Source organism: Lissotriton helveticus, chromosome 2_1, assembly GCF_964261635.1.
Source record: "Lissotriton helveticus chromosome 2_1, aLisHel1.1, whole genome shotgun sequence".
Taxonomy (NCBI): domain Eukaryota; kingdom Metazoa; phylum Chordata; class Amphibia; order Caudata; family Salamandridae; genus Lissotriton; species Lissotriton helveticus.
This window is the reverse complement of record NC_136059.1, coordinates 1,334,130,579-1,334,155,689: the sequence shown is the minus strand read 5'-3', so window position 1 is coordinate 1,334,155,689 and position 25,111 is coordinate 1,334,130,579. Positions and strand designations below refer to the sequence as shown.

Here is a 25,111-nt window from a genome sequence, read left to right as displayed (position 1 = left end):
GGCGGAGGCGGAGGCGCAGGACTACCTGTCCCAGGAGCGCCCGCCTGACCGCCCGCCCTCAATCAACACACCTGGGCGCTCTCCCTGCAGGACACGCCCCTCCCACCCTTAATCTCGGCACTATAAAGCAAACAGCTCGTTCACGCGGCGCGGGAGCGCGCGGGAGCGACCGGGTGAAGCCCGGGACAAGGGCGGGACCGTCTGTGGCCGTCCGGGGCCGCTGGAGGCCGGGCTGGGCCACCCCTCTTACCAGCGTCTCACATCTACTATCACCAGTAAGTGACATTGAAAACCCCAGTTTGTTTGAGATCAATATGGCATTGTCTACAATTACACACTCTGTCAACAGCCACTTGGTAACTCCGACTGTAGAGTCTGGTCCACTGGCAATTGGCCCCTTAGATAAATTCTTTTTTAATCGCTCAATGTCAATAGATAAAGAATTAACCCTGGCAGAGAAGCGCGCGGAGCGCAGATTATCAATTGAAATACTTAAGAACTCAACGGATAAGTTTTCTAATCTAGCTTATCCCACCCTGGTAACCCCCTTATCATCAGTAAACCTCCCAGTTACAACCGAACACTCTGAGGTCCAGGTTGAAGAAGTAAATAAGTGTGTTGCGATAGATTCAAATAATCCATGTGGTAGTAAATCGCAACTAACTCTGCACCCCGACTCCGGCCTCCAGGTCATATTGGCCCATCCTAAAACTGGGTCCAAAAGGAAATGGACATCTTCGGTAAAAAAATGTAAAAAGGCAGTTAAACCTCCGCAAAAATTCAGGAAGATACATAAACCTGCGAACATTGGAAAGGCTGTTACCAAAGAAGTTCAAAGTCCAGAAAGTGTCTCACCCACGATTCTTGTATCTCTGGACTGCCAAGACAAAGTGGATAATTCCTGTTCTGTCTCTAATGTACCCTGTAAGGAAAATGCTTTATCCCTTGTAAATGTACTGCCAGATTTGGAAAAATTGTTTAGACTACTACTTACCCCTATAGAGGATAGAATTGCCAAGCTTGTCGATAGGCTAAATCATTTTGAACAGATAACATTAGACAATTTCTATTCTACTAAATCTTTGATTAAAGCAAATAGGGTGGAAGCGAATACAAATCTTCAGGTCGTTAATAACCCTGTTATCCAGGATAAGGGAAGAAATCCCAGAAATAGCTCTCCTTTACATTCAAAGCAAAGTAAATCTACAACAAAAGCTATTGCAAAAACTCTAGATAGAGTAGAGAGAGCGACCGCTGGTCTTGAACCATCTCAGTCGACCACAATACATCTTACACAGCCCACAATACCCCAGACACAAAATCCATCGGTTGCTGTGAATGCTGAGGCTATATTGTGTCACCAAGTGGGTAAAGTACCAACACCTGTAAAAGTAACTAATAACATACAGATAGCTCCAAACATCACGGGGGGAGGGAATAGGGCCAACATATGCCCGTCGGTAAGTAAAACTTTAGTGTCGTCCCAACCAAACAACAAACAACAGGCACAGAAGCCTGCCCCCCAACATGTCCCCCAAGTTCCCAAATCTATCCCACCGCCCTTGGCAAAGCCGCCCCATAGAAAACCCCCAATTAATCTCACCCCAGACTCCTTCCCCTATGTGGCAGTTCTCATCAACGTACCATCACTATCCCCAGGACAGAGAGAAACATTCCAGATGCTTAAAAACAAGACCATGCACTGGTTAAAGGAAAATCGTCCTCTGCCTGGTGATGTCGATGGGCTAATAATAGGGGCAAGGAGAATAGATTGGATGGGATATACACCAAAAACCTTGGGGGGGGATTGTATTGTGCTCAATTTTCAAGATCCAAGGGTGGTGGGATGGATAACTAGGCAGGGATGGGGAACAAACAAGGGTGGTATCGGTATTGTGGACCTCACCTTTTTTTACCCCCGACCCACAAGTGTAACGACTAGTCTACTCAATGAACCCTTAATCCCCCCTACTGTATCATGGCCAGTCAACCCTTTACCACCTCGTCCTGTTGGTCATCATCACACCTTAAATACATATTACAATCCCTATGTAGGATGGCAGGACCCGGGATGGGGATATTGACAAACCGGTACAGATGGTGTGGGTGGGATTATAAATGAGCTAAAAGGGTCATTTGATGTATATGGTAACACAATTGTTACAAACCTATCGGTCAATAACATCGAGACGGGGGGTTTGCCTAAAGAAGGTGGTTTTAGACTGGGAACCTTAAGTGCAAATGTTATGATAACACACCCAGCAATAGTAGACTCGACTGTCGATCCAATAAATGACCCAGAAGGGCTGACTAGTTCTATGGATAGCCCAATGTTAGCCCGAGTATTTCCATCCATTAATGCTCGTGATGGGACAAATGTTGGTATTGGTACGCTTCTATCTTGGAATGTCGCCGGGTTGGCTAGCAAGTTGGATTCCCAATCCTGGGTGAATTTTATAAGTGGTTTTGACATTTGTTGTTTACAAGAAACCTGGGCTTGTGATCCCCTTTTTTGCCTAGGTTACCTGAATTATTGTATACCAGCTTCAAAAGGGGGAAGAGGGCTGCCCAAGGGAGGCTTAACTGTTTGGGTTAGACAGGACCTGCATATCAACATCAAAATGCTGGACCTGGGAGATAGTGATCTGCAAGCACTAAGAATCACCGTAGTTAAGGGCCAACCGATAGATTTGTATAATGTCTATGCGAGAGGCAATAATGTGACCAATTCACCCACTATTGAGCTGTTGTCTGCTGCCATAGAGGCTAACTCCCGGGAAAGTGCAATGATAATTGTCGGGGACCTAAACAGGACATTTGAACCTTTGGACTGTACAAATGACCTCCTGGAGAGTGAAGAGGATAATCTCTGGGGAGTACCATCTCTATGTTTAAAACCTGTGAAGCGATGGACAAAAGAGATCTTATTATTAAATGGAATTTGTATGGAACACGGTTTAAGAGCACTGAATGGGAGAACACCGGGGGACAAGGAGGGCAGCAACACTTTTGACAATGGTATCAATAGGAGCCGAATTGACTACATTTTGTGTAGTCTCCAGTTGTGGAACGGGGTTGTTGATATGGCTGTCAGGCCCCGGGTTGAAAGTGATCACAACCCCCTATGTGTGACCCATAGGTGGTGGAATATCTGTACAGGAAATACTATAGAGACATACGACGAAACCCCTGTAATGAGTAACGATGAGCGTAGGTTAAAATGGCCCAAGGTATTGGCAAATGAGGCCACTTTGACCTACATTAGCAACGAGGTTGATAGTGCAATTTCCGCGTTGGATGCTGCGGTTCCAGTAGTTCCAGGGAACAGTTGCATCACCGAAATCCACAATAAGTTATTCTCCCTCCTGAGACCATGCTTTTATATTAAAAAAAGGAAAGGGAAGAAAGCTAAGGAAGTGGGTAGGTGGTTTGACAATCACTGTAGAACAGCACGGTTAGAACTGGAACAAGCCATAAGGAATAGGGACCGCGCTGCAGTGATAAAGAATAGGAAACTGTACAAACTAGCCATTTATCGTGCTAAAAAGAAATGGGACGAAGCCCACTGGGCCGAATTAAAAGAGGCCTCTGATAACAAAGACTCAACGCTATTCTGGAAAATCATAAAGTGGGGTAGTGGAGCAGGTCCTGCGAAGCCAGATAATAACATAGCAGAGGAAGCTTGGGTTGATTATTTTAGACCACAGTACGCGAAAGGTAATCATCCCGTGGCAGCTGATAGTATAATATCGGTTTATGCAACCGATAATCTATTCTCTCTTAGAGAAGCGGAAATTGCCATTTGTTCCGCGAAAAGTGGGAGGGCACCAGGTCCAGATGGTATTCCCCCCGATATTTTTAAGCACGACGTAACTAGATGGGCGAGATATACCCTGCTTGTAGCAAATGCTCTAGCGAAGGGGGCAGTGGTCCCAGACATCTGGAAGGGTGCAACCATTATCCCAATCCACAAAAAGGGCGATCGCTCACTGCCTGCTAATTATAGGCCTATAAGCTTAATAGCCACCATGCAGAAAGTAGTCGGGAGAATGGTAACAAACCAGCTTATGGACTGGGTAGAAGACAACAACGCCCTCTCTCCATACCAAGCGGGATTCAGGCGATCTACCAGTACCATCGATCAGGTCTTCCGCTTCACCATATTGCGGTGGAAGACCGTTGTACTGGGAAGGGGCTGCCTGTACGTCGCGTTTGTCGACCTGCGGGCGGCGTTCGATCTAGTCCCCCGGTACAAGCTATGGTCGGTTCTCCAAAAGCTGGGGATTCCTGCTGATCTGCTAACATTGATCATGCGACTGCACGAATCCAACTTCGCCAGAGTCCAGTGGGGCGGAAGTGGGGAGACAACAGCGGATTTCCCTGTGGAAAGGGGAGTCCGACAAGGCTGTTCCATGGCCCCTCTACTTTTTTCGTTATTTATTAACGGTATCGTCGAGAGAATGTTGAAGGCTAGTGTGGATGCCCCATCGTTAGTGGACATCAGGGTCCCGATCCTGATGTTCGCTGACGACACTCTTATTTTGTCTAAGACCCCTATGGGGCTCCAACGTGCATTAAACATTTTCGAGGTTTTTTGCCTGGAGCATGGGCTAGAGGCAAATGTGGGAAAAACAAAATTAATGGCCTTTTCCACAGGACGCAGGAGTTACCCCAAGGTAACCTTAAATAGCAGTAGGCTAGATACCGTTACTGAATTTACGTATCTGGGTGTACAGATCGCAGAGGGTACTGGCTGGACGCATCACGTGGATAAAGTGGTCCTAAAGCACAAGCAGCTTTCAGGTGCTCTAAGGGGAGAACACCACAGATCCAAAACAAAGCCTATAAAGCCAGTAACAACAGTGTATGACGCGAAGGTCTTGGGTGCCACTCTTTATGGTGCGGAGCTATGGGCCTGGGATAGCCTAGTGGCTCTCCAGACTTCCGAGAATAAGTTCATGCGAGGGATAACAGGACTCCCACAGAGCACCCCTCTAATCCCATTGTTTTTGGAGCTGGGTAGACGTACCATTGTAGACAGAGCCCGATTGCGCCCAGTCCTCTACTGGAGACGCCTCTGGACGACTCCAGAAATAAGACAATATGCAGAGGGTTTTCTATGGATCATCAAGGAAGATATCTTCCACAAGATAAAATGGTTAAAACATCTAAAGACCATGTTAGTAAATCTAGGACTTTCAAATCTTTGGAATAATCCCGAGGGAGAAATCTTCCCTAGTAAAGAAGCCCTCAAAGAACAATACTGGGACTGGGTGGGTGGAAAGATGTTGAAAGATACTAGGGCTGACTCTATGTCTGGCCGCTACCTGGAGACAAAAATCCTTCCAGTCCTAGAAAATTACTGGGATAATATTACGGTACCTATGGACAGGAAACTTGTCTTTCAGCTTAGATCAGGTTCTATCCCCCTAAATAAACTGACATCTGGTTGGCACAGACCCACTAATATCTTATGCCCAGCATGTGAAAATGCCGAGGAGAGTATAGGTCATTTCCTCTTCGTATGCCAAGCTTACGTAAATCCAAGGAGAAAATGGCTCTCGCCGGTATGCAAAAACCTGGGGACACGTGACAGTGCAGTGGCTCTAAGAATCCTATGTACAACAAACCAGGATTCAATAGTCATAGGGGTAGCCAAATACCTGGGTTGGGCTTGGGCAATTAGACGACGGTCCTTGGGGGGTAGCAGGTAATCAGGTATTCCTTTTAATAATGTTTTATGTAATATCATTGGCATAAATGGTTTTTATAACGTAAATGTAGTATGAGCGGTACGTCATGTTTAATGAATTTTTTATTCTGTAATTATGTATTATTGTGTAATTATCTTGGTTTTATGTGCTTTTATGAGAATTGTCTCGAATAAAGCTTATACAAACAAACTATTATTACTGTGCAGCTTTCATCTACCACTAAACTAATAATCTGAGAAAAGCGATCCTCAAACACCATGTCAATTTTTTTTAAATTAGCTAAGTTAGAGACTTAAGTGCAGGGCCCCCCTTTAGCCCTGCCATGCACGGAGGTTATCGCGGGTGTATGTAGGGTTTTATAGCCATTAATATGGGTCGGTTCCGCCACCCAGGTTTCCTGCAGACTTATGAGATCGAATTTCTGAATAAACTCATTCCACAATCCATTTGTCACCTTTGATTTTAAACCAGAATTATTCCAGAACATAAGATTACATTTCCCATTTCCTTTGTCACATATATTAGAATACAGAGTTTCCTCTGCACTTGACATCAAGTTGTCCTCCAATGAGGACAACAGTATTGGAACAGTAATAATTAATGGGGAAGTAAAACTTACATCATTAATAAGAGCTATATTTCCCCTGCAAGTACTCTCTACCAAATCTGTGTCTAATGTATCATTGTGTACTGCGAATAAGTCTTCTCTCCCCGTAACTTGCTCGACCTCACAAATCATTGGCACTTCTTCCCCAATACTCATATTAGGGGTTAAGACAACAATGGGTTTCTCAAATGCATTATTCAGATACTTAGTTTTGGATCCGTTATTATCCGACCCCTTCTGTCAATTCACTTCTTCCAGGCTAGGTAGAACATTGAAACGATTATGAATGGGTATACCATATCAAATACCATGATTTATCATCGGGACCGCCCTACTCTGTGCTCCACAATCAAAATGGCTGGGTTTATAAAAATATCCTAGTGGAACAACGTTGATCTGTTCTGCTAAGATTGGTCTACTGCCCACCCTGCTCAAGGTTGGCTGGATTAAATGTGGGGTCTTAAAGTTTAATATCACAAAATCGCCGGCCATGTCCTTACGCCCCGTTCCTTTCCAGCTTACCTTTCTTGCCATTTTAAACTCATTAAAGAGTCTATCGGTTAGGTCAGTCCTAGCCCTGAGCCAGGTTAGCGATTTGTTTCTCAAACTTTCGCATGACACCACGATCCCCTTTCGCAACCTAGGGACATCAGCTAGTACCACTGTATATGGGATTGCCGCCGGGGGTAAATCTATATATGTCACTTGTTTTTCAAACTCTAGCCCATCCATTGCTCTAAAGTCTTCCTTCGCCTTTAACCCCTCTATCTGATTATCTGTACTTCCAATTGGCTTGGAGCTAGTCCATTCATTCCACTTCCTTTTGAAGGTTGGAATAAGAGGGTTTGAGAGAATACTAGGATTTAAATAGGTATTTACTCATTGAGCACACTGTGTGTCATTTGGCTCAGATGGTAACTTACACCCGTTATGACACTTAGATAGAACATCTTCTATAGCCCACAGTCTTCCACTCATTTTATTTAGAGTTTCCCTCAAATAGATATCAAGAGCATCCAGTTTATTGCTCACTTTTTGAACTTCATTCTGAGTGCGGGAATTTGAGCTAGCTAACGCCTTTTCCCACCCACACATTTTATTCGATGCCAGAGTCCTGCCCTTCTTTGGCGCCTTTGTTTGTTTTAAGTTTGTTGTTACTGGACCCTTTGAGCTGGTTACTCTCTTCTGCTTTGGTAGATTATCTGGATTTCTGGGTCGCTTCGAAGGTGGTTGGGGTTACTCTCAGAATCACTATCTATGACATGATTTGAGATATTCATGACACATCCTTTACTACCTTCTCGGACAGTACTCCTTTCCATCTGGTGATCAGTTATCACTTTATCATTATCACTAACAGTTATAGTGGGTCCTACTACAGTATTGTTTTTATCTGAGTTCATGGTCCCTCTACTATTGAGATTTGCTTTTCTATTGCACCCATCGCACCTGTTAGAAAATTTAGTAAAGATAGGCAAGGACCTTCCCCTGTTTTACTCTGCTTCAATTGTGGTATGGTTGATGTTTTTCTCTTCACCATACTGTCACAATGGCACGTTTAGTATATTAATAGAATTAATGATGCCTCCTCAGTTACTACTGCAGAACTTAGTCGTTAACTCAATCACACACTTCATGCAATAGGGACTATCAATATTTACACAAAGTCCTTCGTTGTTACGAATACGCAGCTGATCAGTCAGTGGTCTTAATTTTCAATTGGTCCAGCACCCATATAAGTGGAGACAGTTCCCTTTGTCAGTCCGTGCATAAAAATCAGGGGTACAGTACCTTCAGACAGAAACATATCACAGTAAACAGCCAAGAGCCGTGGCCCAGCGCAGCCTCTCTTGGGCAATGACGGGCAAGGACGGGTTCGCCCTTGGTCCGGGCTTTGCCCGGGCGAGCCCACACGCGTCCCGTGCCGCAGGAGTCCTGTTGGTGTTTTAAGCGCTGGTTGGCGCGAGGATGATACGCAGCTCCTGCTGCAAGAGCTATGCCCCCTGGCAAAGGTAGTTTCAATGACAGTGGCAATCAGCTGTGAGCGGTTGCTCGCAGTAAACGTAGCTGCGATTGCAGCGTGACCAGGGTGGCGGCAAGTGACCTGTGGCCACCCCTGGCAAGTGGTATCACACTTATCGATACAATCTTGAAACATTTGTCTAATTCTTATTGTGATATTGTACGATAATGCCCCGCAGTGGTAAGGCATTTATCAATGCCACCTAATAGCTTGGTTCCACTTATTCACTTCCAAGGCATTCATGATTGTCTGCTCCCTTCAATATTTACTCATTACTTAGCTATAACTCCACAGTTCTTATGTAACTATTCAAACTGTCCCCAACTGTTCCCTCCACCCACCCCTCCCACCCAGGCGTGTCACATTAGGCCCTTCATTTTTGCAACCAGTACAATAACAGAAAACCACTTTTGTCTATGATCTCATGTAGAGTCTAAGTGAGTATCTGTATCAGCATAGGGGACATGACATATATATGCATTTGCCGCTGTTGCTAATCCAATACAGGAGGATCCGTCATTCATGTCATGGGCCTTTCCTACTTGATCCACCATTCCCATATGTTTGGGGTTCTTTAACAAATCTAGCAACTCTGCCAACGCTCTAGCTGACTCCAGCGACTTTTCATTTCCTTTTCGTCTAGCTATTTGCCATTGAACAGAACTGTCACACTCAGCCCATTTTATAAACTCTTTTTTCCATTTAATTGTAACAGGGCCATCTCTCGACTTCCAGTGGCAGATGATGTCCCTTTTGGCTAAGACCAACCCGAGGTCCTGGAATTTACTTGTTACTTTATTCTTAGCAGTGTGGGGGAACCAGTGTAGAAGGCAATGATCCAGGGTATTTGCTATCTCTCTTTCAATCACTTCTGCTATGGTTGTGGTTACTTCTTCCCAGAAGGTCCCTATATGTGGGCAGCACCAAAACATGTGTTAAAAAGTCTGCCCCTATTTTGTGACAGCGCGGACATGCTGCAGTTTGTATATTAAAGTACTTATGAATCCTATCCTGAGTAAGGTAGGTCCTGTGTAGCATGTAAAAATGCACTATTTGAAATTGTGGGTTCCTGGTGCTTTTCCATGCCCTTTCCATCAAAACTCCCCAGTCCTTGTCCCCTATGGGTTTGCCTAAGTCTGCCTCCCATTCCCTATGTACCTTAGCCAGAAGGGGGAGTGCTGCATAAGTGAGACGCCAATACAAGCATGCGACTGCTTTAACCGCATCGCTGCAGCGTCTATTCCGCCGCAGCGCTAAGGGGGCGTGGTGGCCGCGCGGCGGCAGCATGCTGGTGACGGAACCGCTCCGTTATCAGCCGCGGTTGGGCTGTGCTCATGACGGAGCCGTTCCGTCATGGCCCCGCCCGCGCAATAGAACGTGCCGCGCAGGCACGAAATCAGCGCCGCGCAGGCGCGGCGGCCGGACCATGACGGAACCGCTCCGTCATCAGCACAGCTCAACCGCAGCTGATGACGGAGCGGTTCTGTCATCAGCATCGAACGGGTTAAATGTACCAGCAGCTGAGACCATATATTGGCACCCCATTGAGGTTTCTGGTTCTGAAAATTCCTCCCTCCACTGCTTTCTTCTGGCTGTTGTCAGAGCTGTGTGTAATAGAAAATCCCCACCCGGTATGTCGTAGCGGTCTTGAATATCATTAAATGGAACCATATTGCCCTCTTCATAAAGGTCACCCATTGTGGATATTCCTAGGTCTCTCCAGGCCCCCAACCTACGTCAGTCACCCCCATGGGGGAGTGCCCTTCATACAATCAACTGAATTTCTGGTGCGTAAGGGTGGCTCATCTTGGAACGTCTCAGGCTTCTGTTCCAACATTTATGTGCTGTCCTCAGTTCCGTATGGATGTCCCGGTCCCTGCAAGGAAGTCTCAGTATTATTCTTAATAAAAGTCGCAAGCTTGGGGTATCTTCCCTTCGTTCTACTGGTCCTCTAAGTTTTTCCGCCACCCATTTTGTAAGCCATTGCAATTGTGCTGCTATATAGTAGTTCTTGAAGTCAGGGACTTCTAGCCCTCCTGCTGCTCTCAGCCTCATAAGAGTAGTTAGTGCCACCCTCCGTCTCCCGGCCCCCCAAATGATCGCCGTCACCTGTGACTTGAGTTGGGTGAATATTCGCAGCGGAATCCAAAGCGGCAACACTCCATCATAATACGGTAGTCTCGGGAGTGTCCCCATCTTTAGGAGGGCAACTCTACCCGCCACCGACAAAGGCAGGGTCCCCCAGAATTCGAAACTACTCTTAACCCCTCTCAGGGCTCTCACTATGTTCCCTTCCAATAAGTCTTTGTGGGAATGATATATTCGTGTTCCTAGGTACGTCAAGACAAACTACCTCCTTAATGTGCACAAATTTCCCTATAAGAAAATTCATGTTAATAGCCTGTTTTGTGGTCCCCACGTCTGATCAGAACCCATACTTCAAATCTGAGATAATGCTGTTAGACTCTTCTCAGTCCTGTAATTTGCCGAGAAGGATTTGTCTGGCCACCTTAACCAAAGAGCCCAGCAAAGAGATAAAAAACGTAAACGTAAACGTGGTTACTTATATAGCGCACGTATCACCCCCGCAAAGGGGTCTCACGGCGCTTGCTTAGGGAACCCGTCCTGGTATTCCCCTGTGAGATAACCCCAGGCAGGGTATCCACAAGGTGAAAGCCAGGCATCCCGCCGCGAGGGGCCGTAGTGGAGATTAAGTTAGCTATTGCCCAGAGTCGCAGAGTGTGAACCCGTGAGTCGAGTAGGCACCGAAGCGAGAATTATCGAGTCCGTGGAATTTTTTAGCCCAAGACCCGCCGAGGCGGGGAATTGAACCCTGGTCCAGGACCGATCTCAGCTTCCAGGTCTGCCGCCTCTAACCCCTGAGCCACACTTCTCCACTGGGTCTCTATTGTGCTCGGGGGCTATTGCGATAGCCCTTCTTGAATATAGGAACCATAAGGGACTCGGGCCATTTACTTAGTAAACCTTCACTCCTGCAGGCTCGGAAGAGCAGCGTTAACAAAGGGCCCCAGAGGTCAACATTAGATTTAAACAAATTAATAGGGATCCCGTCAGGGCCCGATGCTTTACCACCTTTGCTTGCCTTCAAAGCCAGGACCACCTCGTCTAAAGTAAAGTCAGGGTAGATCTGATCAGACGGGGATGAAATAGTGGTGGGGACACTCATAGACGCTCTAGAAAGAAGAACAGTAGCAATAGGCGCCTGAATTGAATAGAGATTAGTAAAACGAGTTAGCCATTCAGCCTCTTTGATAGCGATCTCAATGCGAGGGCTATCAGCTGAGTTAAAAAAAGGGGAGTTAATAATGTGCCAGAAATTGATATTATCATTCGTCGTACTAGCCTCAACTAATTGATTCCAGGTCTACTCTTCAGACTTTTTTTACGGTGATTGATGGCTAGGTTGTACGCATGTCTGCATTTCCGGACTTCCTGGGTGCACCTGGGATGTTTGTCAAGAGCTAACTTTAAACTTCTTAGGGCCTTAGTACAGGTTGCGTCAAACCGACCGCAAGGGCCTCCTGACCCAGCTATCTTCTGGTTGACAATGAGCCCTTATCTAATACCTGTGTTTATTTGCTTGAAAGCCTTAATGATTTTTTGAGCCTCTGCCTATTCATCTAGGCATATTTTAAAAGCCGCCTTCTGTTTGGAAACAAATATTTCTAGAAAAATAGTTAGATTAACCAAAGACCATCTCAAAGCATACCCTTTGTGGCGAGAGATATCAATATTCTCCACAGTTGGGGCAACTTTGTATGTCCCCATGTTGTGAAAGAAGGTTAATATTCAAAGTGACACTTTGAGAAAAATGATTACTAATTACATTGTCGTATCTAATAAAGTCTAAGACCAACTCTGTGTAACGCAGAGGAAACAGCAAGAAATCAATAACTCTGTTCTCTCAGCGACTGTTAAAAGTGCTCTTAACCACAACTGGGGGTCTAGTTAATTCATTACAGAAACACAGGTTATATGTAAAAAGTAAATAGTTTCACAATTCCACATACTTTGTATGTAAAAAGTGAGAGATGTCACTATTATCAGGGGAAGCCAGCCCACAGACTTTGTTTGTTGGATGGCTGTCAACATAAATGTAAATTAAAGTCGCCGCCCCATAGGATAATTGAATCCCTGCATCCAGGAGGAAAAGCCTACTTGAGGTCAGAATCTAATTGATGGAGGGCTGTAATAATATTGATTGATAATATCCCACGCACAGGCATTATTATATAAGTTAACTTTAGGCAGCGTGGTGTACGATGTAATCTGGATTGAAATTATATGATAATAAAATCTAGTCGCAGTCGCTACAATATTCATGAGTCCAGCTTATTAGACACGAAAATACATAAATCCCCTTTGGGTCTCCCACATGTGGAGGGAATTGCTGGAGAATATGTTTTGAAACCATTAAGATGTATTGGGTCCACAGACCATGTTTCTTGTAAACGGAGAGTGTGGAGCTTAGAGACAAAGTCAAGCCATTCAGTCAAAGTACATTTATGACGCAGCCCAGCAACGTTTGAAAATAAGAGGGTGTTAGCTAAAGCAGAAGGGGGAACCTAGGCTTGTGACGGCTGCACGGCTATGAGATCCTTATCGGAGCAGGGCTAAGAGTGAGAGAAATCACATTCGGCCACTATGTCTAAACAGGCATCAGCATTGAGTGCCGATATAGTAGAAGTTTGACGCCATATACTCTCACTTCAGTTAGTCGGGACCTTCAGTCAGTCCACACCAGTAAGGGTAGATAGGCAGTCAAACCTATAGTAAGGTACAATAGGCGGTAAGGAAATAGAAGGCTGCAAACATTTCTGGCAGTTATAAACATATTTTGGTTCTATGGATTTTAACTTCCTTGCTCTATCAAATACTTTCTGAGCTATAATAGCTTCAAACTATTATAGCTCCAGCACAAATCACTAGCGCCACCATGGCATCTCCTAACTAGTTCTGATAGCTGTTCATCAAAACTGTGTGAACATTACAGGAGAGTCTAATCAAGGTTTGAGCAGCAATAGTCATCAATCTGAAAATCTTTGTGTTTGCCCTAAGTATATACAGAATTTTACTTTTCTGTATCATAATACTTTTGTTGTTTTTTTATCGATTTGTGCTAGATCCACATCACACCTTCCTGCCTAACCTAGTTCCATCCTTCCCTTTTTCATAATTGTGTTACGTGATCTGCCTTGATGCAACATTCCTTCTTATATTTCTTTTGCCCACAGTCCGCATTTGCCCTAGAGGATCAACTCAGCCTCTAATGCGAGCCTGCAGACATCTTTGCCATTTATTTTGACCTAACAGCATACTGTTTGTAATCTCAATGGTGTTTTCCATAGCATTAGAGGTGAAGATCTAGCAGCACAAATACCATGCATCTTGATTTCCACTTTAGGTGGATAGTAGTCTTCAGATCAGGAAGGCTGTTCTTTTCATCCTATATACGATGCAGCCACATGTTTGACTCAATATTTGTATGTCAGAGCAAGCTAGCTTTGGAGGACTTCCTCAATTTCCTGTGATCCTTGGAATTCTAGAAATTGTGTTTTGAATCCTAACATAAATGGTGCCTTCCAATGCTTTGAGTGGATTAAAGCAGAATGGGATGTGTATCTGTTTTGTCTTATTTTTAGTAGTGTGGCTGCATTGCATTGACTTGTTGCCATGAAACAGTCATCAACTATGATTTCAAATTCACAAAATGATAGCTTCCAAATTACTTAGGGCCACATTAACATATAAGCCAAGTCAAAAATGACAACCAATGCAGGAGCCTTGAACGACAGTGTTTATTTCCCAGACATTTCACTGACTAACTGTTGATGACCTGCATGGGTGTGAAAACAGGCAATACTAGGGAATTACCAAGGATACCTGGTGAGGACACAATAATGTTCCTGTAATTCTATATTTGTGGACTACTGCTCATAGTGTGACTTTGAATACCATGGTATTCCTGCACCTCGGAATAATGATATCCACGTAATTCGAGGTGTGGGAGTTCCATTGCTGCATCACTTAAATTGTAGAGCTTTCCAAAACTCTAAGTAACTCTTGTTTGTTTCTTCATCATCTCGGTCCTTTGGCTTCCCTCTTACCTTTCTTTATGTAAAGTGTTTAAGTGTTTATGATTGCATGAAAGATCATGTATATATGCATGTTAACGCTTATATTGTATTAAGCCATTTATCTAAAGTCTTCCTAAATATTAAGAACGGCATAAGATCCCTTCCTCAAGGTATATCCTCATGGTTAAAGACTTTAAGGACAAAGAGTTATACTTCAGTAATGAAGTTTAATTTTAAGTAATCTGGAAATTATGTATTGCTCTGTGCTATAGTAATGAGAATTGGCAGATGTCATTCACTTTATTTTTATTTTCCTCGTTAGATGTCTTCAGGATTCTGAAGAGATGCTGAAATTAACAAGGACCATCAGTGAAACAATAAATGGCAAAGTGAGTAGCTTGGGTTGTTCTCCACACTGATTTCCATTCCTTAGTTCTGAAAAGTGAGTGATGCTTGGGGCTTGTGTTCTCAGGAATGTTGCACTGTCTCCTATAACAATCGATAGTCATGAGAACTCATCCTAGTTTTCTTTCAAAAAGGGTTTCAAACTTTCATTCCAAACAGACCATTTCTTTTCCAACATTCATTCCAACTCCTTCAACTCAGTAGAAAGAGCCCTTCATACTCTGGATGTGAAGAGGGTCTAAAAGTTCTGTCTAGATAAGACAAAAGTGAGAAGGCAATCAGATTTTCTGATTTTACGTCCTGTAAGGACATGGTTATTCAGAACAAAATAATCATTGTGTAGGTGGATAGTATTGTGCATCTTACTACCTTACTAACTGGCAAATTAGTTGCTTCCTGGTAGGCCTAAAGCACATTCCACAAAGGAAAAACAGTGACAGTGGTTTTTTCAAGGAATGTTTCTTTCTCAATGTAAGGCTGCCACCAAGAACTGCGTGCATGTATTCACAAGACAAAAACACTGTTGAGTGGATTCAAAATCCAGGGCGGAAACCCAAATAGGGCATGCTTTCCTAAGGTTTGGTTGATAATTTATGGTGTCCTACTTCCTTTTCTGCCTTTATTGTGGGATGGGCTTGCTATTCTATGCTTTTGACTATTGATGAGGATCCCCCTGGAAGAGAATTAAGTTACTGATCTAGTAAGCTAATAACCCTAGTTGCCTTCCTGGGGAATGTTCATCATAACCGTAAACAACCCTCCCACCCCTCCGGACAAGCAAGTACAAAGCATTTTCTTACACTCACCAAGGATACTCTTGTTTCCGTAAACATTGAGCTAACCTAACTGTCACCTGTGGGACACAGAAGGAAGGGTGAGGCCTTTAAAGGCACAGTGCCTGTTTTTTGCATGCATTTATATTGCAACCTATCTGCTAACCTTGCTGCTCGTTGACTTTACTTCCCCTTTTAGAAAAGTGTTCAATTGTGTATTCTGAAAGGATTTCATAGTGTCCTTGCCAAGCATGTCCCTCAGCATGCAACAATCCTTCTTGATTGGTATCAAGTGGACCCAGCCACAGTGCTGAAGTGGGTGTAGCATTAACAAATATAGTGGTATGGACGGAGGGATATGGAGTCAGCTTCAACTGCTTGTTCACCTCATCCCAAACTGTAATGCTGTCTGTGTATGTTTACTAAGGTATACATTAGGGGGTCTATCTGGTCGAGGTTTCCACATTAAGTCCCACAATGAAGAACCAGAAACAGCTCTGTCGATATGTAGCCATACTTTCTCAGATTCTCTTGAGATCCCATCTGCCAGGATTGTCCATTGCTCTGCTCTGTACTAAGTATACAGTTCTGGAAGTGTGAGCCACCCTCTCTCTCTGCGATGGCATACGACTTGATACGCCACTTTAGGTCTCTTCCTTTCCCAAATATATTCCAGGGTTATGCTCTTAAGGGTATTGAAAAAGTCAATGCTATTAGAATCAGTAAGGCCTGAAACAGATTGAGCAGTTTTGGCAGGATATTCATTTAGATGACAATAACTCTACTCAACCAAGATACCTGCAAATCCCCCCACCTTCGTAAGTCCCTCCCCCACAGTCATATTTCTGTTAAGAGAGGTAATAGTGTGAATTTGTATAAATCTGCACCATCCGATTACCTTTTTTTACCCCTCAATAGCTAATTCCTCCAGTAGCCCAACAGAAATTGGAGTGTTCCTTAATCTGATCTACCATTTGCTGGGGTAAGGTTAGGTTTAGAGACTCCTGTTCAGTGCGTTCATTTTAAAAACGGCTAATTTCTCAAACAGTTTTAAGCAATTCTGTATTCTGGGAAGTGACCTGGCTGGCTCCTGCCAAGGTCAGGAGCACATTTTCCTCCTCCTGACCAAACTTGAACCTCTGCACCTCCATGTCGCTCCTTATGTGGCTGGCCAAGTGCTCAATACTAAATGCGAACAAGAGCAAGGAGAATGGACAGCCCTTTCTACATGGAAGGAATTGGAAATTCCCCAATTTAGAATCACTCTGGGTCTAGGTGCTCGATATCCCACCAGGACCACGGCTATGAACTTTGTCCGCCATCCCTCTGCCTCCAGTATCTTCTTCAAGAGGTGCCAATGGATCCGGCGACATGCTTTTTCAGCTTCTAATGCAACTACAATTACCGGTGACACTTTACTTAATTTTTTTGCCTTTTCAATAAAATGGATGACCAGCCTGATATTGCCATGTGTCTCAGGTTCTTTTATGAAACCTGCTTAATTCAAATGTTTAAGGAAGGGGAGAGCATTTTTAGGCCCAGATTGTCCCCTTTTTCATTTGGTTATTGCCTCCTTGTAGGATCATGGTCTCTAGTATTGTTTTCAAGGTACGGGTTCATTCGCCTTCCTTTGTGCTTTTGGAGCATTTCTTCTCTCTGTCACTGTTGGCAGGGCTTGCTCCATTTGGCCTCTCTCCTCGAGCTCACGGTTGATGGTCCCGCTGTAATCTATTCTTTCTCCGGTAACTGAAGTCCAAGTATTCATCTGCAGATGTTTATTTGATGTTTGGTGAGACTTGTTAGTAATGTCAAATGGTATGCAAAAGGAAAAGAGGCATTTGGAGCGTTTGTTATTGTCGTTGAGATAGCTGATGACTGGGTGAAATTGCTCGGCTCCGGTGAGCATGGATGGTGCAATAACCTGGAAGAGAGCACAATCATAGTTCTCATATCTGGTTTGGTCTCCCTCTTGTGCTGCCCTTAAGTATTTCTCTTTAGTTTGAAAACTGAAATTTCAATAACGCGTCTTGGGAACGATTTGCGTTGGCAGAAGATCTGGGTCCCACCTTGTGCACTCAATTGAGCGGGATGGTTTCTGACTGTCCACAAAAACGTACCAGAAAGACCCTTCACAAAGGCCTCCATACTTGTTCCTTCCGCCCCTTCCATAAAGAATCGTATGCAGATGTTATCACACCCAGTGCGATTTTCAAGGTTCTCCAACTTCCGGATGATCTCCTTGTTTTTGATTGACAGAGTGGTGCACCTTTCTTCCGAGGCCACATTCCTCTCCTTCAGTAAAGAAAAGACATTTTTTCTCTCTGCCTCTACCACTGTACACCCAGTCGACTCAATGTCATTCAGAAGGGTGGCAGTTTTTCGTCATAGGTCTGCGAGCAGGATGGAGAGTTCAGTGATGATACTGTTCTTGTGTTCCCCTCTGAGCTGATTTTTAAAGGAATCGTACGCCGATGTTGCGATTTTTAAGGTTCTCCAACTTCCGGATGATCTCCTTGTTTTTGATGGACAGAGTGGTGCACCTTTCTTCCAAGGCCACATTCCTCTCCTTCGGTAAGTACATTTTTCTCTTCACCTCTACCACTGTATACGCAGTCAAATCAGTATCATTCCGAAGGGTTCCAATTTTTCGTCATAGGTCTGCGAGCAGGGTGGAGAGTGCAGTGATGATATTGTTCTTGTGTTCCCCTCTGAGCTCATTTTTAAAGGATTGGAGACTAGCCAATAAAGTAGTCTTAAGTAGGGGGTGCCTTCTCATCCCATACTCGTTGCGGTTGTGGACTCAGTGAGGTTCTCTTGTTGGGGTCTTGATAATTCAAAGAACCCCAATACTTTGCCTTGAGTATGCTTCTTCGGGGGACATACATTTACAACTCACTCGCAGAGCCCACAAGAGATGTCCGTTTCTCTTTGCCGCCACTGTCTTCGGATAAATATATTTTGGGCGGTATGTGCCACTTGACTCCTTTAACCCCTAAATTGCCTATTATTTCAAACTAATCTGCATTAATTCAGCTAATTTGCACCTTACACTTAAACTTTGGTCATGCGTTACTCTCTTGCCTTAGCCTTTCAGGTGATCAGGAGTTTAGGAAATAGAGTATTGGGGGCCTCTTCTGATACTGGACCCCCTTTGCCTTTTGGAGCAGTCCTCATCCATATCCCAGTGTTCTTCGCCACATGGATTGCTACCTCTCCTGTTAGGCATTCAAATGTGGCTTATTACCTATACGGCTGGCTGCAGACGTACCCACTTTGGTGTGCTAGAATGTCGACGAGTGGGGTCGAGCATTTATAAGGAGAGATTACCACATTCATGCGACCCGAAGAAGCATCCACCACGAGGTGGGTTTTGTCGTATTCGGACGGGTTTCCGAGCAGCAGCCACTATCTCAAACTTGAGAACCGCATCCAGCGTCTTGTAGTAGAAGCCTGTAGTTCCTTGTCTTCTAGGGCCCTAGGAAATCATTCCCGGCGGCTACACCACCACTTTCGCCGCCATCATCTTCTTGCCCATGTGGCTCTGGAGATCATTTTGATTACACAGGGATTTCGAACTCAGGGAGCCCAGGAATCACCACATCATGTTCAGGGATTTGAGACACATATCCTCTGCTACCCAATGTCTCTGAGAAGCCGTCTCCACTATTTCTTTCTCGCCCTGCATGAGATGGTTCAGAAGTGGCTTAGGAAGATGCCATCTTGCTTCGCATCGAGACCCACTGTTCTTTTATATATTCTTAAAGGATGCTCTATGTCCTCTAGCTCCTCAAAAACATAATTTTCATCTCTTATACATTTATAATTGTATCTACAATTGTGTATGCTTCACAACATTTCTTGGAATGGAATGTTATTTTCAGTATTTATTGATGTCCAGATTTATAAAATGCAATTCATAGCTGTTTTCTTTCCTTTTCTTTTCATTATTGTGGCACTTCACTCTACAGAAAGGTATTGTACAACTGTACATATTTGCATATTTAAGTATATTTAATGTTGGTGCTTCAGGATCCCTTGTGGCTGTGGAACTATTCAGTCCTTGTGATTATAATGAGGATTCATATGGAAAAAAAACTAGGTTTACAAGTGAGTAACTTTTCCTACATTAGTTGAGCTCCTCACTGCAGGTCATAAGGCTCATTACGTTCATATCCAGACCTCAAATAAGTCTCTTGCACTATAATTCTGGTCCATTCTCCGCACATTTGTTAGTTGATCATTCACACAAATTCTAAAGCCCAGCTTGGTCAAGTAGTCAATTTACTTTCCCCTTCCCTCTATGCTATATATATATATATAAAGTACTTGATCCATGATGGATTGTGATTGAATAAAATAACTATTTAGTTACCAGAAATGGAAGTGGTCTGCTTGAATGATATGCTCTGCTGATAAACACAACTCCTATACCCACTGCTAGACTTTGACATTAGGTGACCTTGTTCTTGGGTGAAAATGCCACAAGTTGGAATGGTGAAATGTGTATTACCACTTTTCGGTGTATCTTTATATTTTATTGAGTTAATTGATCAGTCTGAAACAATATTTATCTCACGGCTAATGTACTTGATTGCCTGGGTCCACTACATTTGCAAATTGACTTCAGAAATATACCCATACAGAGGATATTATAGTATGTGTAATTTAATCCTAAAACATATATATTCAATTTGTGCCATATCTTGTCAGATATGTACTCCTAGAAAGTGCAGCACAATGTCATGCGAAAAGCATTTTAATGAATTATAGATAACTCTTATTTTTTGTGTATTTAATCACAGTACCTGTAATGATTTTAAACTTTCTGTCCTTGTGAAAAATGATTTTTTTATTGCACAGCCACAAGTTGATGAGAGCATTGTGAAATGGCTATCCTGGACGGCCAAGGGATTTCTTGCGCCTCTGGCTGCAGCTGTGGGAGGAATTACCAGTCAAGAAGTTTTAAAAGCGGTGACTGGAAAGTTCTCACCATTGCAGCAGTGGGTGAGTAGGACTTTCTTTGGTTTCCTAAATGGTAAATGTTATTTTTTTTAATGTCCAGAAAACTTTGAATCTATTAACTATTGAAAACGACTGTTGTGTTTGATTGCTTTTCCCCCAATAATTTGTGCAACATGTTGTAGTGAAAAACACTCAAAAACTGAATTTTCATGTTTTGGATCAGTAGTTCACTATTTGTCTTTTTGGAATCTGAACTAAAAAGAAACTATCTTGAATACTGGTAATTCTTTAACTGTACTTTGCTTTTTAGCTTTACATTGATGCTGTCGATATTGTTAGTTCCTTGGAGCTGGCGAATCATGAAGAGTTCCTTCCAAGGTGGAGTAGAAAAGTGTTTCTTTATATTTTGAAATTTTAATTCGCTCATCATTCATAGATGCATAGTCCTGCCTGCTTGTTCATTTATTAAGACCACACGTGCAATTTGCAAAACAGCAGTGCAGTATTTAGCAGTTGTGCAATTACCACACCACTATGAGTTTCATGTCTCCGAATAGAGGATCACGTTTATTGAGCGTATTTGTCGCCCCCTTCCCCACCTTTAGAGATGCTCAAAATCATAATGTCTGGTATTAGCCCACATGTTTGTCGAAATTGCCTGACATTAATTTTGCAGGTACAGACTCTTTGGGTACACAGTTTGCACACCAACTATGCTCCTAAATAGGGATTTGCACAGGGCATAGAGTGAGCTCCATAGTAAGTTAAATGGGTGCATCCAGGCCCATTTCCTCCATACTCATGGGGTGTCAAGGTCTGCAGGCCACAGAAAAGTCAATTTCGCCTACCATACAATACAGTCTTAAAAAAAAGCGTATGCACATGCATGGTCAGCCCATGCCCAAAATCCAGCCCCTATAGGGTCCACTGTCTATGAGGTTTTTAATTCCTTTATCCCCACGTTTTATTGCATACGTATTATTGCTCAATTCTTGTGTTTACTGGATGTTTGTGGCAATAATTAGTGTTTCTGATAGATACTTCTAACTGCAGATTCCTCACCTTTGAAATATTCCCCAGGCTGCAAACTGGATCTGGAAACTTTTTGTAGTACCCCTGCGCGCCAACCAGGTGGCATTGTGTAGCTCCGTGCCGACTTCATTCCAATCTGGAGGTGATTTGTGGCGCTGCAATAAAGCACCAGCCATGCACGCTGATGTCATTTCCTTTCTTTGTCCCCCACCAGACGTGGATCCGGCACTACCTCTCATCACTGATCAAGACAATTCTATCCAAAAATGATACCAGTGTGCAAGTGTGTGTCACCCCCTAAAACTACAGGGTTTAAGCCTTGTAGGCACTGTTGCAAGCAAATGTCTGTAAAAAATCCCTATCAGGTATGTCTTTGATGCTTGGGGTCGGAATATTACCCCAAGGCCTGTGGTGAGTGTGCCCAGCTGAACAAGAAGGTCATATGGACCTATAAGGCGAATCTTTACATTGCCAAACACCAAAGGACTCCATGATGTGACCACTTGAGGTTGAGAGGAAGGTCCCGCTCCTGCTCCTTAAGTCGTTCCTGCAGCTGATCTTCATACTGGGTTAAGTCATCGGGTAAGTCAAAGAAGAAGCACAAGATGTCCAAGTGGGACTTGGACCCTACCCACCACTCTTGAACTCCTGAGAATGTGCGAGAGCATAAACATGCCTCTCCATCTCACATCCGAACTCCATATCCTTCAGAGCCAATTCCAACTCTTGTCCTAAGGCAGCCTGAATTTCTGTTGTTATTGGTGACACCTCAGCATATAGAGGACTTTCTCAAAACAATGCTGCGTCTCTTTGGCACCCTACAGACTCCTTTGGGTGTGCCTTCTCTCCTCAAGGAACCACAAGGACCTCCAATTAGAACCCCATCGGTGAGTCGCCCTCCGCACCAGTTGAAACCTCCGAACCCGCTACAGGTTCTGCATCAGCTTTGGTGCCAACTTTGGTCTTGACAGCAGGCCCTGACCTGGATCCCATACATCAACTCAGATGTCTAGGCTGGCGGAAAAGGCACAACTCATTGTGCTCTCCGACTCCGATTCAAACTCGTCTTGACCTTGACTGAGCTTGCAACCGAATCTTCCTGGCAGCAGTCTTTTAGCAACACATTAGCCTCCGACATTTTACCTTTGCCTCAAGGGAGGGATCAGGTTCTTCAAAGCTTTTCTCAGATGGATTCAGACAATGACTAATAGGATGATGATGATGACCTTGTACCTAACTATACTGACAATAACTGGTAGAAGGACATATAAGATGCGAGTGGTCTGGACACTTCTCCATACTCTGGCTTGATCTCACCCTCCGGGCCTGCCACTGAGGAAAGTGCCTCCTTTTCTGTCCAACTCTGGAAAGTCTGGGGGTTCAGGCATCCACCAGCAGGATAAACCTGAATGCTTTTCCCACCACTCCACCGCCTAGAAACCTTTGGCAAATGCATGTTCTCATCTGCTAGCTTTACCCTGCGCTTGGACAACTCCAGCGGTTTGCTTGGCTACTACTCACACAGACTTTGGGACTCTGTGCCCAGGTGTTGCCTGCTGTTCCCAAGACCTTACACCCTTCTCACACAGACCATCAAAGATGGTGCTATGCAGCACAAACTTGACAATGCATGTGGGCTGAAGACCTCAAAGTACAGAGGCCAGGCAATTGGCACCATTGTGTCATTCAAACAACATGCGTGGTTGAGGACTATGGACTTTTCTGGAGATGTCAAATCTTCAGTCACTTCAATGGCACTTCCCGTTTCAGCGAAAAACGCAGATTAGGGCCCTCAAGGGCTTTAAATATTGCTGAGTCACAGCTCGCTTCTTGGGCATGCCTGCTCCAATGTGACAGTTCCAGCAATAGTTTCACCCCCTCTGTGGCAATGCTAGGGGCAACCAATGCTAGCCTATGCAACCGGTCAGCAGGCTCCACAGCCATTTTGTGGCTGAGGCCTTGGATGACACAGACTGCATGCACAGCTGGTCAAATGGGCATCCCTGTCTCCCACTCCTTCAGGTGTTTCAGCCACAAAACCGCTTTAGTGTATCCTTCCAGACACTCAGGCAGGATCTTGCATTTTCTCCCAGGATGGCAAGGGAACACGTAGGAAAAATGGTGCTGCCAATACTCCATGGGGATACTCCCCAAAGTTCACTTCCTCTATACCGCACCTTCTACCTCCCTTAAGTTGGCTGACAGAGGACCATCTGTCTGTTTTACAATGGGAAGTGCAGGCAGTTTTCAGCAAAAGAAGCTAAAGAGAGGGTCCCGGCTTCAGAAAATGGCACTGGTTGCTACTTCTGCTATTTTCTGATGCAGAGGAAGGACAAAGGTCTCCATCCCATTGCTGCCCTGCGTCCTCTCAATGCCTTCCTGCAAAAAGACAAATAAAAAAAATTCAAGATGCCATCCTGGCCCATGTCTTCACTGCCCTTGACCCTTGAGACTGGTTGATAGTCCTGAACCTGCAGGATGCTTATTTCCACATCCCCATCCTACATGTCAACAGACACAATCTGCAGTTCACGGTGAGACAGGAGCATTTTTAGTTCGCCTGTGCCTTTCGTATGGTCACAAAACTGAGGGCAGTGGTCACACCACATCGTTGGAGGTCAGGGGGTCTCAGTCTTCCCCTAACCCGGCAACAGGCCGTCATCACCCACCTCAGCTAGAGGCAAACCTCCTAGCATTATTGGAGTTTCCTATCAGTGTGCCTAAGTCACTTCACACTCCTATTTACCAGAACTATTCTGTTGCACATGGTGTATTTTGGACTCCAAGACATTCGGGCTATGATCTTGCTGTTTCACCTCTGTCCTGGATCTCAGTGCAGATGACACTGAGGCTGCTGGGTCTACTGGCCTCCTGCAGGTAAAGCATGCCGAAAGGCAGTTGCGACCTCTGCAGTGGTATCTGAAGTCCCAGTGGGTGCACCACCAGGAAGATCAGTCCAGTCGGGTCACAATTTCAGAGGGGATTGCAAGAGCCTTGCAATGGTGGTTGTTTGATGGTGATTGGGTCAACAGCAGACTCCTCTCTTTATCCACCCAGCGCTGACAGTGATTGATTGATAGATTGATAAAAATTTATAATGCGCAAAACAATAACCCGCAGGTATCAAGGCGCCTAACAATAACATCTAAAAAAGGAAACATGCATCCTTACACATAGGCTTGCAGGAAGAGGCGAGTTTTAAGGGCACTTCGGAATTTCTGTAGGGAGGGTAGGGAGCTGAGATCCAGAGGGAGATCATTCCACCATTTAGGGGCCAGGGTGGAGAAGGCCCTGCCACCCCACTTGGCTCTTCGTATGCGGGGAACTGTCAGGAGCAGTTTCCTGGAGGAGCGCAAGACCCTTCCAGGAGTGTAGTGGGAGATGATGGAACCAACTCCCATGTAGCTGTTCTTTGCAATGGCTCTATAGGTCATGCATAGGACTTTAAACCGTACTCGGTGCTCTACCGGTAGCCAATGCAGCGCTTTCCTGGCCAA

The 25,111-nt window shown here is 44.4% G+C and overlaps 1 protein-coding gene across 4 annotated transcripts in view; it reads left to right on the top strand.

Annotated features, from left to right (window-relative positions):
* Window positions 1-25,111, top strand: part of UBA6 (ubiquitin like modifier activating enzyme 6) — a 1,111,768-nt gene that overhangs the window by 419,896 nt on the left and 666,761 nt on the right. For all 4 annotated transcript variants that reach the window (XM_078676253.1, XM_078676254.1, XM_078676252.1 and 1 more), the window contains exons 13-15: window positions 14,765-14,831; window positions 20,481-20,624; window positions 20,893-20,960. In XM_078676253.1, the coding sequence (XP_078532379.1) occupies window positions 14,765-14,831; window positions 20,481-20,624; window positions 20,893-20,960 (279 nt within the window). The remainder of the gene's footprint in view (window positions 1-14,764; window positions 14,832-20,480; window positions 20,625-20,892; window positions 20,961-25,111) is intronic.